General features: G+C 45.6%; 2 protein-coding genes across 2 annotated transcripts; one reads left to right on the top strand and one right to left on the bottom strand.

The window, feature by feature from the left end:
• Window positions 1-2,447: 2,447 nt before the first annotated feature.
• Window positions 2,448-6,834, bottom strand: NIFK (nucleolar protein interacting with the FHA domain of MKI67). Its single transcript, XM_040603080.1, is given in 7 exon segments — window positions 2,448-2,873; window positions 2,876-3,026; window positions 4,266-4,346; window positions 5,024-5,235; window positions 5,448-5,556; window positions 6,459-6,584; window positions 6,667-6,834. Coding segments are annotated over 7 exon segments (861 nt in total). The 5' UTR covers window positions 6,802-6,834; the 3' UTR covers window positions 2,448-2,826.
• Window positions 6,835-6,890: 56 nt separating this feature from the next.
• On the top strand, window positions 6,891-15,233 carry TSN (translin). The gene is made up of 6 exons (XM_040603079.1): window positions 6,891-7,196; window positions 7,279-7,372; window positions 11,549-11,645; window positions 12,442-12,557; window positions 13,249-13,328; window positions 13,704-15,233. Exons 1-6 carry the CDS (start codon window positions 7,131-7,133, stop codon window positions 13,938-13,940), a joined length of 690 nt encoding a protein of 229 aa, XP_040459013.1. The 5' UTR covers window positions 6,891-7,130; the 3' UTR covers window positions 13,941-15,233.
• The last annotated feature ends 665 nt before the right edge of the window (window positions 15,234-15,898 follow it).

Below are 15,898 nucleotides of genomic sequence, written 5' to 3'. Positions count from 1 at the left end.
GGAGAAGCCCAAGTCCCTGTAAACTCATGCAGGCACAGCAAGCAGCGTGAAAAGAAACCAGAATCTAACACAGAAGAAAGCAGCAAGCAGACACAGCCTTCCAGACAGGGGCAGAACACTGGGCACAAAGAGCACAGCAGCAGAAGCAGAGCAGGAAGAAAGCAACTCCAGGTTCCTATTGCAGGCCAAGGGGTTGGAATGGGAAGCACAGGAAGGCAGCTGCTCAGCTTTGGTGAACTGCACTGGATAATTTGCTCTAGATAAACTTAAGTTTTCTTAAAAGCAGCTTGATAACTCAACAGCCTCAGAAGAAGTATTTGTGGCAGCACCAAAGAGATGGGCATATTTGATTAAGATCCACACCAGGTTTCTCTCATATTCTTAAATTGTGTTAAAGATGCGTTAGTCACACCAATGCAGCCAGTCACTCCAAACTACCCAGACTAGACAGGTTTCTTTACAAATCTGGGAGGTAATTTCCCAGGAAATCTTGTACTGCGTTCATTGGAGGGTGGCGTGCGTCCACCTAACTGAAGCATGCTGCCCCACCGTGTCAGACTGTATGCAAGAGATTCAGCTCTGCACACGAGAAGGTACAGCCACATTTCTTGTTCATCTTGACCAAACAGCCAACTTCACTTGCACAACACAAAGTCAGAAATACGGATTTTTAAAGAAAACTGTCCATTCTGGGCAGATGGCATTTTGCTCCTTGTCTGCTGTATGAGGTCAAGGTAGAAAACTTTTTTCAGAGCTGCATGTCAGTTACTAGCAGACAGGCAATTTCTGCCACCCACTCTGATCACATTCATCTCAGATCTTAGCTGAGGATGTATTTTCCACAGGTTTGATGTGTAAACACTGCCTGTTTCACATCAGACAACGCACAGAGAATAAAGCCTGCAGACGTATGCAGCAACACTGGTATCAGAAGGCAAGGACCGTCAGTGACCAATGGGCTGATCAACAGATTTCCCTAGTGTGCTCAAAATGACAAGCATTTGATAAAGACACACTCATCCAAGTGGCTTCCCTGACAATTTAGAGTAACAAAGGAGAGCAATCCGAGTCACCAAGAGAATGTCATTACGATCACATGATTATTCAAGTGATCAGGCCAAACAAGACAGAATTACCCAGGCCAATGGTTCAGATTTCTTCTTCTCTGCCAAGAGCCCAAGTCTTAAAATAGCCAAGGAATTAGTGCCAACCACCTACCTGAGCAGCCGGTTATTATCACCTGGGCTTTCCTCTGAAATCTGCCAAGCCTGACCTACAGCCAACAGCAGCAGAAAGCATTTTATCTCAGATGATAAAAGATCAAGGCTAGGTACTAATTTCTGCAGGTCTCAGATTTGCAATAAAATCCAAATTCTAAATGCACAATCAAACTGCATTTCCAAACAGGAGTGGTTATCTGCAGTCAGCTATGACGGGTTATGTAGGAACAAGAATAAATCTTGATGCACAACAAAAAGCTACACTCATACTCTGAACTTGTACTACTTGTGACAAAAACCTGCCTTGCCATTCCTGGTTCACCCTCCCAGAGGCTTATTAAAATATTGCGATGTGCTTAGCACTCCCTGAAGCAGAAGATACCCTCGTTTCACGGAGGCAGTGAAACTGAAATACAGGTACCAGGTGCTGCAGGGCTCAAAGAACAACAGAATTCCCAACACAACCAAGACTGCTCTGATTACTGATGTATCTTCTCAAAGAGCCTTGCTCACTCCGAGAACAGCTGTACATAAGCTAGCTGTCACCATGTGCTCATCTCCACAGTTAAGCAAGAAGTCCCTCTAGAAGCAGCTGCGCTTTGCAGTTCCTTGAACATTTTCTGAACCAGGCAACAGCACATTTATGGCACACAAAACCCCAGAGAATTAGCAAGTTACCTTTGCCTGGTCAGCCCGAGCAGAAAACAGTGTCAGTACGTGCACACCTGGGACCTCTGCAGAGTGAAACGCTTTTTACACAAGTGTGTGAGGAACAAGAGCATAGCAGTGACTCTGGCTAAGCTACCAGCCAACAGAACAGTCACCCTATGTTCTCCACGGTAGGGTACACTCTCAAAGACAAATCTTTTGCCTGCATAGTGAAAGGAATGGGCATCTCGAATGCAAGTGACTTCAGCCATCTTCCTGTCTCTTCTCACCACCTTCCCAATCCCAGGCCTTTCCAAGCCCACATCCTGGGAAAGGCTGTTTCCCAAGTATTGCCGAAAGCAGGGTTGAAAGACACTGGCTTTATCCAGCTATGGCATTCTGCCTCTTCCCTGGACAGTAGAGGCAGACCTTGACTGATCGCAAACAGGAGATTAAATTCTCCTCATTGGGGAAAAAAAATCCCACGCCCTCTATTTGTATAAATATGTGAGCAGTTGCATGAAACGCAGGTATTCAGTTAAACAGAAGAACCACTACCAAGAGCCAACACAGCTGGAAAATGGTTAATTCTTTTATCACCCATCATTAATTATAAATGTAAGATACAGCCTGCATCAGCAAGCTCTGAATGAAGAGCCTCTCCCATTTTCTTTCAAAACAGCGAGGACTAGAGACAAGTTACAGAATTAACTGAAGGTTCTGGCATGACTGTAGGTGTGTCATAGCATGGGCACTTGTGAGCACAAAGTCAAGAAAATCTTCAAAGGCAAAAAAGACTGTAGGTCCCCTCACGGCTAAACAGGAGGGGGACGATTTGTGAACAGATACCGTGCCTAGGAAAGACTGAAACAGTCTAGTCAAGACGAACCAAGCCAGGGCAGCAGAACCTCTAGAAGAAGCTCCACGTCAACAGTTTTTGAGTTGAGAAAAAACATGGCTACAGCCACCAACATCTTAAGTCTATTTTTGTTTTTTCAGGTTTGATCTTTTTCTTGGCTGCTTCTTTGGTCTCTGCACAGCATTCTTTACACTGGTAGGGGGCACTCTGAGAGTTACTTCATTGTCCTCTGCATCATCATCCATCTGAGAATCTTTCCGGCGCTCAAGCACACTTGGAGTACAGACTGGAGTAGGATCCTGAAGAGATCAGAAAAACACAATTCATTGCAAAGCATCTGCCAGAGAAAGCTGGCACAGCCTCTGTGGTACCACAGGGCACCTCAGTCCGGCTTTCCTTCAGAACTTCCACACATGAGGGAAAATAGTTTTATTTTTATAACTAGCTATTTTTGTAGACATTACTTCTTCAGACAAAAAAAAGTCATCTTCAAAAAAGTGTAAGCAAAAGGCAAATGTAATTAATTCACGTTTTCTAACATATCATTATGCAAATTTGCTTTCTAAACTTTGTATTTCCTGACTCAAAGCACCAGTAATGCCAAGAGGAAAAGAATCAGGGGCAGGGACAGTGTATCTGAGACTGGCGTACAGAAATGCCACACTCAACCCACAGCAGAGCTGAAACGTTCCAGCTTCATTATCTCCTTAAGTTCTCAGAACTCAGTTGATTGAACGCATGACTTATCCTCCCTTCCTCACAACCAGCCCTGTCCCAGTTAACCCAAGCAAATGCAGCAACACTAAAAAAAACAAAACCAAACTCACATCAGCGATGAAATAAAACAGAAATGTTAACACCTTACAGACTTTTCAGATTGTCAGTATCCCAGATCTCAGTCCTGATGACCTGAGCTTTCCTTTCATCCCACTGCTACTTTTAGCCAACATTAGTTTTCAAAATACTGGAATACCATGCCTGGAGGGCTCGAGGGAGGAGGGACAGCATAGCATGTAAATGGGGACAGACAGCACTAGACTGTATTAATGGTTCAACTTCCTTTCTTCAAAACAGCCTGGTATTATATGGTAGCACAGACCAACAGAAGGATGCCAGTAAGGAAGTCAGCTCGTGCCAGTTTAAAGCACAGGTGTAAGTGGTGTACAGGTGACTGCCCCCAGTACCCTGTGTTTCTTCCAGCCTCTAGTTAGTCCTGAATAGCTGTCAGCAGACACACCACTGCTTGGACACACCTCCGGACAAGCACTGCTAGTTACAACACGCTGAGCGGAAGCCTTTGCTGTTAAATACTTTGTGCAAGAGAAAGAACTGAGAGGATACAACCAACCTTCCCCATTCAAGAATGTTAATACATCTTAAAGAAGCTACTTCTGGCACAAAAATCTCTCAATCAAACAACATAAATGTTTTCAGGTGTTGAAATTAATACAAAGATACCAGTTGCAGACTTGAAACATCTGCCCCAGTGTGAATGGTGGAGCGTGGTGCTTGGCACCACTAGGACCATTGGGTCTTACCTGGCTGCTCAAAGAAACGTTTGGTTTTGATTGCTTGGATGTTTTAACTTTTTTTCTCTTTATGGAAAGATCCTGTGCAGCCTAGGAAGCAAAACAGATCAGGTGGATCACTACAAACTTCCCTGTTTGTATCTAGAGGTTTCTTTGCCTCATAACTACAAAAGCTTTGCATTAATAAAATTACTTACAGCACTACAGAGGTGATCTTGTTTGAACAAAACCACCCAAAGTGATGTAAGAAAACCTGCTACTGTGCATTTAAGAAAAATACCATCTTAATCAGCATTGCTTAAAATTCAGGTACTTCACCCAAGCACTCTGCAAATGAGCAATGTCCTTTGTTAGCATAGGCAGGATCTATGGATGGATGGTCTAGTCTTGGGATCTACCCCGCCAAAGCCTCCCACAGGGTTTGGGCAAAAACTCTGTCTATCTTCAGTGACCTAGAGTCAAATATTAAAACCACAGACTATCCAACTGTTCATACTAACAGAAAAAAAAGAATGTCTTCCCTTTGCTCCAAAAGTAAACTCGCATATACATACAGTGCAAACCAGCAACAGCCCTACACTAATTTCCAGGAGCTTCTATACAGTTCTTAATGCAAGTAGGCCTCCCTGGTGCTCCAGGTTCTTTTACCAGCTGCACAGAACCCACATGATTTTCACATATTTAGCACAATCTTAGGAACATGTTTAGTTCTAAACACTAAAACGAGTGTTTAGACAAAACACTCCTTGAAACAATGTCAAACTTACAAATCCTGGGAAGTCATAATCGAGCCCCTTTTCAGCCAGCCTCTTCCGTACAAGTTTCTCCTTCCGTAGCAGCCGCTTTGTCATCCGTGCCTTCTGAACCAGTGAACGTATCTTATTGTACCGCCTGACTGCTGGCAGAGAAGGCTTCCGAAATATTTTGTTACTGTTTTTGAAGAGGTTTTCATGGACCCTTTCAGGAGACATGAACTGACCTGTATCACAAACATATGACACCAAGTTATAGCAGAGCTACCCTTCTTACGAAACATACACATAAAGAAAAGGAATAAAAAGCTCAGTCCCACATAAAATCTTTTTGGGACAAGACTTCATTAAAAACTCTCCAGACAGTCCAAAAAAATAACACATATAACTATGAATTTCTGTTACAAGCTAGAGGACTTGCACTTCAGCTTATACTTACACTTTAGCAATCTTTCAGAAAACAGGTAATTGTTCATTGTGTCTGCAACAATTTTGGCCACATCATCGGACTCAAATTCTATAAATCCATAGCCTTTGCTATTTCCAGTCTGTGAGCAACGACAGAAAGAAATCTGAAACAATGCTTTGATACTTGAAGAACTACAGGAAAATTACATTACGCTTTCAAAGTTAGAGCCCTTTCTCAGCTAAACACAAATAATTTCTTGAAGTTTAGTGAAAACACGAAAAGCATCAGATTTAATCCTAAATTGGTATGGCATATTCATAAATATATATTTTCATATGAAACAAACTGTGCACCACTACTTATTTAAAAAAAAAAAAAAAAGCTGCCCTGCATTACTGCTGCTCTGTTGTTACCAAGCTTATATAGCAACGTTATAGTGCGTTTATAAATCTAGAAATGGTAGTTGTTAAATTTATTGAGCACAAAGCAACACGAACCCTAGGGCGGAGCGTTTTCCATGACATTTAACATTCCACCTTGAATTAGTCTATTCTGGCAACATTTCTCACATAAGTGTAGTTAGTAGTGGGAAAAAAAAAGGGGCTACGCTAACTGCTGCTGAAACTGCCTATGTGCAGTTTCGGGACTCACGCCAGCAGCCCGACGCTCCTTCTGGAAGCATTATTCTGAAGACAGGGCGTTAAGCACGGTGCGCCCCTCTGCTCACTCGTGAAAACGCACCCAAGCTCCGCACGTGGCCCAGGCGGGGGGTGGGGGTGGGGGTGGGGGCGGGCAGGGCGCGGGGGGCTGCCGGGGGCACCTCAGCGAGGCGCTCGCAGCGCTGCCCGCTCACCGCCCCGGCAGCCCGGGCACGGAGGAGGCCTCAGAGGCTCCACGGGACTGTACGGCCCAGCCTAAGCCGGCCCGCAGCGCGCACCGCCGTGCCTCGGGCACCCCCAGCCAGCGGAGGGGCGGCCCGGCACGTTCGGGGGCGGCCCGGTCCGGGCCCCCAGAGCGCCGCGGGGGTTGGGCGCGTTTTACCTTCTTACTCCTCGAGAGCCGGAGCCGCGTCACGGTGCCGAACTGCTGGAAGTACTGGTAGAGCTGCGGCTCGCAGAGCCACCGCGGGAGGTGCCCCACGTACACCACGCCCGGCGTCAGCTCCTCCTGCGGGGCACAAGCAGCCGCATCAGACCGGGCCGCGCCGGGCCAGGCCAGGCCGCGCCGCGCCGCCCCGGGCCCCGCTCACCTTGGCCGCCCGGTTCTTGCTGGCCCGCTGCACCTTCTGCTGAAACTCGCGCTGCAGCTTCGGCTCCAAGGCCAGGAACGATGCCGATGCCGGGGCGGGCGCACCCGACCCCGCGGCTCCCGCTGCCCCCTCCATGCCGCGCTCGCCGCCGCCGGAAGCGCGTCACTGCCCCGCAGGCGGCGGTAAGGGCGCGCAGGCGCGGGGCGCTGTCGCCCAGCCACGGCGCCTGGCACCGCCACCACGCAGCGGGGCCAGCGCGGCCCCCCGGGCCGGGCTCTGAGGCGCGGAGCCCCCCGCCGGGGCGAGCAGCTCCCCGCGGGCACCCGTCGGCGCCGCCAACCTCCCGGCTCCTCTGGCCGCCGCGGCGCGGCGCGGTCAGGCGCGGCACGGGCAGCCCCCGCGCCGGCGGCGGCGAAGGCCACCTGCGGGCGCGAAAGGCCCCGGGGGCGGGAGGCGGTGGCACCATGTCGGTGAGCGACATGTTCATCGCGCTGCAGGGCGTCCTCACCGCCGACCAGGACATCCGCGAGGTGGGCGCGGGGCCGGGCCGGGCCGGGGGGGCGCGGGGCGGGGCGGGGCAGTGCCGCGCCTGACGGCGGCCTGTGCCCGCAGGAGATCCGGAAGGTGGTGCAGGCGCTGGAGCAGACGGCCCGGGAGATCCTGACGCTGCTGCAGGGCGTGCACCAGGGAGACGGCTTCCAGGCCAGTGAGTCCCGCACGGCTGCCCGCCAGCCGCCGGCGGCGCCGCGCTCCGCTTCCCGGGGGGGGCGGCGGTGGCGGCGGGCGGGTCCCCCCTCAGCGCCCTCACGGGCGCCCCTTCGCCGCGGGTCGGGGGGGAGGCGCGCGCGGTGCCCGGCGCGGGACGCTCGCAGGCCGCCGGTGGCAGGGGCTGCTATCCCCGGGGCGCGCTGCGCGGTCCCTCCCGGCCCCCCCCAGCCTGGCACATCGCTGTCCCGGCACAGGGGTGTTCCTTCCACTGGTGTTCGCTTCCTAGGTCGTCGAATTGGCCCGCAGGCTTTCCTCTAAGCGACGCGATGCAGAGCTTTACATTCTGCTAATTTTACCATTACCTGCTGGGCCTTTGTAGCCCTTTCCGCATCTCATCACCCCGTCTCCCAAAAAGACGTGATCCCCAGTGCCTTAGGGGGGGTGTTCAGGTTGAGGGGGGGAAGCTTTCGTCTGGTTTGTACGAGACTGACTGTGTGCATGTGCACATATATAAAAATCTGCTTAGTGTGGCGAAATATAAAGGGAATTTGCAAAGGCTGATAAAGCAGAACCTGTCCTCGATGTACATTTGAGCAGCAGCTGGCATTGTTCGGCTGTTTTTGAGGTTCGGGTTGTAGCTAGCCTGGTTCCTTGCTTTCAGCCCAAATTTGTTTAAGATGTCAGACATAATGTGTCTGGGCTAAACAATTTTCTCTGGGCCATGAGAACAGCACTATAGAGCTAGATGTCAAATCTGCAGCTTCTGATCCCTTGTCCCCATTTTTCAACTTACTGGGGAAACTAGAGGAATAAACAGCTTTTTCCCTTAAATGTGCAACTTGAAAGCTATTTTTTTCAAGTCAATGAGTATCTCCTGAGAAGAAGCAACCAGTCTGACTTTCCTGAAGGGTCTTGAGAGGAATTTGGGAAAGGGAGAAATCTGCAGGCCACCCTCTGAAGGTGAATAGAAGACTAAATTTCATCAGGTGCTGTTTTATTCACCTGTAGAGCTGACTGGTTGTTACCAGCCTGATGCTGTTTGCCAGCACATTCGTGCTAGAGCTGGAGGCCTGGGCATTCTCTGGCCTCTGAGAGGGTCAAGCAATGTACAGCACCTGAGATTTGACCTTTGTGGGCAAGTGCAGCTTCCATCTGCGTAGGAAACCTGGCAGTGCTAAAAAATAAAACTACTGATTGGTTAATTTACACGGCATGCGCTCATTTTTCTAAGCTGAGTAAACCTGTGGGTGTTGTGACAGTTGTTTTGTCTGGATATTAACTTCAGGGGCTGCTTTCCAGCATTTAATGGTAGAGACCAGTGTGTAGCTCAGTGTATTTTCCCTTGATTTTTAATTCCAGGAGGGAGCTGGTCCTGGAACTTGCAGAGTCTGAGAAAAGATTTGTAATAGTTAAAGTGGGAAAAAAAACCCTAAAACCCACAACAAAAACACACACACCCCCACACCAGTAAAAAAAACCCCAGACCTCAGCTTATAATTCTTGTTATGCTAGAGATAATGAATATATGTATAATAGGTTAGGAATTAACTCATGATAGTAGTTCTGTCAGTTTGTCATCGATTACAAGCATAATAAAGTCAATAAACATTTAGATTAATAAAGGTTTACCGCAAAATAATACAATGCCGGGTAACAGAAGGATTGTTAGGGGGATAAATAGCACTTACCAGATGTCCTGTGTTCAGACTACGTTTTTGTTTCGCAACGGTTGTGGTTCTGCCAGTGTAGTGCGCTTAAATGGCTGTTGGGCTTACTACCGCATCTTGTTCTTTGAGTCAGTATCACATTTTTACTAAGAAACTAGAGTATTTCTTCCTTGGTAGATGGATAAGCAATGCCTCTTGTAACTATGAAAGGGAGGATTATTCATTGCAACAGAGTTCTGGCTAGACAGCCTTATATTTATCTGTTCTAAGATGTAAGTAAAATTATTAACACTATTAATAGACTATATTGAGCTATAAAAACATTACATTATAAATAAACTATATAAACTAGTAACTAATTAAAAAAGCAAAAATACTATTAATTACTACAAGGTCACAGGTGACATAGTAATTGATGATACTTAGTGACTGCAGCTGTATTGCTGTCGATGGTTCAGGCTGCTGCTGCCGCCACCAGAAGCTGTACTGCTTCTTGTGGCCTGTCCCTCATGCCAGTATAAGTGGAAGATAACTTTTTCTCCCACAGCCTGCTGGCTGATCCTTTGTAATTATTCTTGCATCATCAATTGAGGCAGAGTGATGAAAACTCGAGGAGACAACAGAGGGCTGGTGAAAACAGGGAAGGGATTTGCACCAGACTGAGCAATACATTCTACCAAAGAAAAGGCTGATGGGCGCCACGAGCTCTGTTAGAACTACAGACAGCTGGAAGTTCGATGGAGGGCTGCTTCCTGTCCTTGAATGCCAGTCAGTGGTATTTAAAATGTTATCTTGCACAATGTCTTTCCTTTGTTCTCTGGGAACTTAAAGTACCTCTTGGTTAAACCTGTTGAGTTTTTCATCTAACCTCTCTTACTGTGGGGCAGCCACCTACAACCGACAACAGCCGTGTCACAGTGCCAGCTCCTCTGTGCTCTCCCTCTGCGCTGAGCGTGACACTGTGTTTAGCTGTGGGGTAAGCACTTTCAGCCCCAGCCTTTATTCAGTTCTAGGGAAGGGAAGGAAAACCAGCAAAGCCTTAGGCCAGCAGCCTCCCAAAGAGGGTTGGAGGATCTCTCTTTCAGCTTCCTCTGCTCCCTGTCCAAAGTGGAGTTTGAGAACTGCTCAGGAAGTTGTTCAGGGCAGTGTGTGCTGCAGCCTGCTGTCAGCTGATGTGAGTCTGAGTGACAGGTAGGGTCTTTGGAGGCTGAAAGTCAACTGAGTATGTCTTTGCTCTCAAAACACAGTGTCAAGTTTAGCAAAACATCACTGGTGGTATCTGAGGAGGGACAAGGATAGTTTGAAGTTGGGAGGTTATATGTGTATCGTTGGGCACTGTTGTCTGAAACTTTGCAGTAAAGATATATTTTTTTTTTTGCCACAGGTTCTTTTGACAGAAGCCAAAATACAAATTTATTCCTTACTTTGTCCCCAACTGCCACACGACAGCTTACACAACTGAGGCAGGCACCATAGTTTGAGGATGGTGGTGTTGTGAACAAAGGGCAGTTGTCAGTGAACTTCACACATTTCTTTCGTTCCAGCTGCCACATGGAGCACTTTCACCTTCTGCTTCCTGAAGCTTTTAATTTTAAATACCCTCCCTCTTTTTTTTTTTACAGAAAATATGTCTTATTAATTGAAAGAAGTTTTTGTAACACACTGAAGTAACTCCTAGTAGGGCTTTTTTGATAAAAAGCATTCATTGCAGCTTTCAGATTTAGCTTCTATGCATCTTGTTGAAGTAATCCTAACTTCTGTACTCAAGATGCAGGAGAGCCTGTCGGGTTGATCTTCTGCCTTCCTTGGGCCACGACCAGGATTTCTGAGAAGGCTGCGGTTAAGAAATGCTGGTTTGATGAGTTCTGCGGGCGCTGGTGCTGTGGGCGGTGTGGCTGTAACTCGCGTTAGTGAACAGGAGGTGGCAGAGGGTGGTACATAAACAAGAGACCGCTTCTCTGCAGAAGTGTAACGTGCATTGGACCGGCTGCAATCCCTTTTCTTCAAATACATCATTTGAAAGCCGGAAATGCAGTCTCCTCAAGGGATGTTTTGCCTCATCTAACCTAACTGATCAATCAGAAGAAAGTACCGTAAGATTTTAAAATGGAGAAAGAAAAGTTGCTTTTCCTTTGACTGTACGAGTCCATTTCTAGTGTTTTCTTCTGTCAGTGTCCATTACAGAATGGGTTCTTCATCCATGACATAAGTTTTACAGCAGCAGTAATAAGTCATGATTAGCAGTGATTCTTAAATAACACTGGGGCGTTTTGGCCCAAGTTTGGAACTAAGGACGAGAGCAGATTAGACAGCCCTGGCCTCGGGACTATTTCTCCTCTACCTATGTGACTCGTGTTGCAGCAATGAGTGTTTCTTAGATAGTCTGCTGACATTTGGGATCAATCTTGGACAAGAAAAGGTTGTAAGTAGCGCTGTCTACGCTAGAATACTGTTTATAAACCCCTGTTCTCTGTCAAGTACTGAATGTTGCACTGTTTCTTTTTTAGTACCAAAGAAATGTCAGAAGGCTCGTGAACACTTCAGTACAGTGAGAACGCAGCTGGAATCTCTGAAGACCAAGTTTCCTGCTGATCAGTATTACAGGTGTGCAGGATCACACACAGCTAGACATGGATATGGGAGCTGCCTGGGCATATTTGGCATCATTACTGGGGAAGAATGATTTAAAGATTTATAGGCCAAATGCCTCTTTCTGTTTGAAAAGTAAATCATGGTAGAGAGGTGTGAGTTTTTTACCAGCATAGATAAAAAAAATAAATGGAGCGTTTGAGCAAAAGCATAATTTTTCACAAAAAATATCCAGTATTAAATTCTTTTTCAATAAGCTTTTTAAAAAAAGAAAGCAAAGTTTAAGACATCGGCGTTCTATTGGAGCCACCCTTGTTTCTGGGAGCAGAGCATTTGCTACTCCATTAATTTCTGAAAACAGAGCTCTAAATCTGTCATGAAATGGCTGTTTGGCATTGCAGATACTAAATGAAGTTGTCACCTTTGTGTTTTGTTGTTGCCAGGAGGGGACGATGTCTAGCAACATTTCAAAGAATAAGAATCTTGTCAGCTCAAATCTGCTGAGGGAAGATGGGAGGGAAAGCCCTCGTTGTCTTGTGGGTGGGACAACCTGAAAAACTCCATGAACTTGAGTAGGTGTGTGAGAGGTGCAAGCAAATACTAATGTCCAGTGTAGTATCCTGGGGGGTGAAGTTATGGAGTACCGAAGAGGTGACTTTGAAGCTGGTGGTGTTTTGATAAGCAAAAAATATTGTGAAGTGCAATGCATAAAGGTGGAAAATGTAATGTATACATAATGTATGCTTGTTGCCTGGCTCTCCAGTAATAGATATTACTTATTTACACTTTGCCTTGGTGTGTTCTTCAACAGATTTCATGAGCACTGGAGGTTTGTGCTTCAGCGGTTGGTGTTTCTGGCAGCATTTGTAGTCTACTTGGAGTCAGAAACGTTAGTGACCCGAGAAGCTGTTGCAGAAATACTTGGGAGTAAGTTAATATTGTAACTGAAGAGAAATGTGACTGTTTCAGACACTGTAGCTTTCGGAGGTATAGAGAAACAGCAGAACTTCATTTCTTACCAAGAAATAGGTTACAAAATCTGGTATTTGTTTTCATTATATGAACAACAAATTCTTTTAGAAGGCGGAAATCAGCAAATCTAATGTGAACAAAAGTACTTATTCATTAATAAGTTTTTCATCAGTGAAGATTATTCATTCAAATTGCGTAAATCTACCAAAAGAATAATATAAAAATGAGAGCTTATTTTCCCCACTTTTTGTTTTTGGTGTTTAAGAAGTGTGGAAAACAGATTAAATTCTCATGCTGTAAGAGAATTGTGTCCTCACAGAGCAAAGAATTTGAAAAAAATTAGGAAAATATTTTTCTAAAGAAGACTACAAATCCTTCTCCTGTATATTGATGTAAATTCAGTTGTGCTGTTGGATCAATTGTAACCTGTTGCACATCCAGTTGAGGGATGCACAAGATGCTAAATCAAAATGCTGAGAAGAGGCAGTAATCACATCACATACAGGAAAAGGCTGACTTTTATTTTGTAATAATATTTCATAAATTTGATATTTCATATTAGCTCCAGTAAACAAATGCAATTTTAACTCACTGGATTTTGCTCATGTGCAGTACCACCTGAGTACCACTCTGTTTTTCATCTTAGTTGAAGCTGAGCGAGAGCGGGGCTTTCACCTGGACATTGAAGACTATCTTTCTGGTGTATTAACACTCGCCAGTGAGCTGGTAAGGAAGATATTAATGTATATATTTGGGTTAAAACTGACCTGAAAAAAAAGAAGTGTTTTCTGACTTTCCCAAGTTGTTCCTGGAAGTTACGATACACGCCTTAATCTGAACTTCTAGCAAACTGCCTCTCTGTATGCCAGAGTTGTTCCTTGCTGATATTTTAAGATTTAACTATCACTTGGTTAAAAATCCAGGATTGTGGTCAACAAAAAGGTAGATCTAAGTATAAGTAGCCTGACTGCATGGAACAAACCGGCTTCATTTGGTAAAGTAACTGATGAGAATAGTGACATGATTGGGGTGGGTTCCTCTGCTGATACTCTCCTATGTGCTTCCTCTCATTCCTTCTCGCTTCCGCTCTTCCCTTTTCAGTCCAGACTGGCAGTGAACAGTGTCACAGCTGGTGACTATTCTCGCCCTCTCCGCATCTCCACTTTTATCAACGAGCTGGATTCTGGCTTCCGTCTCCTCAACCTGAAGAATGACTCTCTGAGGAAACGTTACGATGGCCTGAAATATGATGTCAAGAAAATTGAGGAAGTGGTTTACGACTTGTCCATCAGAGGACTCAATAAGGAGGCAACAGTTGCTGTGGGTGGAGAGAAATGAAGGATGCTCATTTTAACAGCATCATTGATTACCTCAGATGGTTGCCAATTTAGGAAGCGTGTTAGTGAAACCTTCCTACAGTAGTTTAGAAGAACTGCAGCTGAAAGCTGCTCTCTATTTTCTTACAAAAGGTGTTGTACGGGTGTTAGATCTCAAAATGTTTTGTTAAATCATGTCTAGATTAGGGGAGGAGGCTCTCTGTTTCCAGTGGGATTCCTCTGTTAAAACGCACGGTGCCATTCAGTGCACAGCAGCAATAGTAGTCGCTGACTCCCATGAGGTGGAATTCTCTGTAGTTCTGTAGCGTTGCTTCACTGCTCTGGCAGCAATGTGCTTCAGCTGTCTCTGCTCACACACCTTTAAAGATGTGTGCTCACTGCAGATACATGTGATGTTTTAAAAACCACAGTGTGTAAATAGCTATACATTTTTTTAAGACACTGATTGTTATTTTTTTGCCTTTTTGTTTCTTAAAATGGCTTCTGTTAACATATGCCCCCCTTTACTGAGAAATTAGTGAAAATATTCCTGAGAATGTCTCCATTGGAACTAGTGTATTGCACCCGGGCACATCTCTCTCTCTTTCTGTCTTGTTTTTTTTCCTTCCCTCCAAGGTTTCTGTTACCAGGGGAGCAAGTTTTTCTCAAACATCTGCTTTCACTGGCTGGTATTTGTTTTACTGACATAAGTAAATGCTGAGTTTTAATATAGTCATTTGCCTTGAGAACTCAGTGTAACCAATTTTTTTTTTTGAACTACCACGGTTTCCAAATAGAGAAGTGCTAACTGATAAACTGCAGGTAGAGCCTGAGTAGTCATACTGCATCTGTGCTCTGGGGTTAAAAAAAAACAAAACCCACACCAAAACTATAGCTCATGTTGTAAAATGTTTGTATCTTCAGAAAATGGGAAAGTACTACCTTCAGGTACTTTGCATGTAAGATGTCTGCAAACACCAACCACCCCTTTCATTTGTGGAAATGGACAGACTCATACCTCCCAGTCTGGGTGGTCTCTTGTCCTAAAAGACTTTGAGTTTTGCTATTCTTCTCCTTCTGGTGGTGTGGGAGGGTTAAGGAGAAAAACTGACTTCTTTAGGAGGACAAGTATTTCCAGAGGATGAACGTGGATAGTCATGGTTATGTGGGGTCTGTTAGTGTTTCTTGGTTTGGTTTTTGTTTTTTTTTTTGTGTAGCAAAATTTACCAGTGTTTCAGTTAGGGTTTGGTTTTTTTTATTGGAAGAAAATGGTTTCTTTGTTATTTTGGCCAATAAAAGCTGTTCTTTGATTTTGGCCATTTGTTAACTGCCTGTTGTCTGGTTATGTGTTGTTACTTGCTTTCCTTCCTGGGAGCCTACTCTGAAATACTAGAATTCAAGTTCAGACAATAACAGAATTCCTCACTTTGGCTGTGCGCTGTCCAATGGTGTGCTCTTACCCACTCACTGGTGAGTGGAGCCTAAGTCAAGCCACAGATTTTATGTTTTAATTTTGAGCAGCTTCAGGTAAAAGAGGAGAGGTATGGAGGAGTTTGTTGTTACCAAATCCAAGATGTGGCACGGTTCACCTTCTGAGCATCTCAGTCTTTCATGTTCGTCCTCACCCTTTGTATCTTACGTCACATAACATAGGTAGATGGTAATATTCCTCTTTCACAACTGAAGAAAATGAGGGTGTAACTTCTGAGCCCCATGGCAATGACAGCTTTCAAAGGAGTTCTTTGTTCTTGCCCTGTGCCACTGTTTGCTGCTTTCTTGCTTTAACCCTGGGGAGGTGGGAGGAAGGAAGGACCTTAAGCCAGTTCTACTGCCAAAACTAGATATTTAGGGTGAAACAACATCCCAAGGCTCCGAGACACAGCCGTGCAGACCAAGGTCACACAGGAAATCTGGGAGCGGGGTATTAGAGAAAGGTTTCCTGAGCAGCAGTCTGGTGTCTCTCGGGTTGGAGGACTCCTG

This window comes from Falco naumanni, chromosome 8 (assembly GCF_017639655.2).
Source record: "Falco naumanni isolate bFalNau1 chromosome 8, bFalNau1.pat, whole genome shotgun sequence".
NCBI classification, from domain to species: Eukaryota; Metazoa; Chordata; class Aves; order Falconiformes; family Falconidae; genus Falco; species Falco naumanni.
The sequence above is the reverse complement of the archived record's forward strand: the minus strand, read 5'-3'. Positions and strand labels throughout refer to the sequence as shown.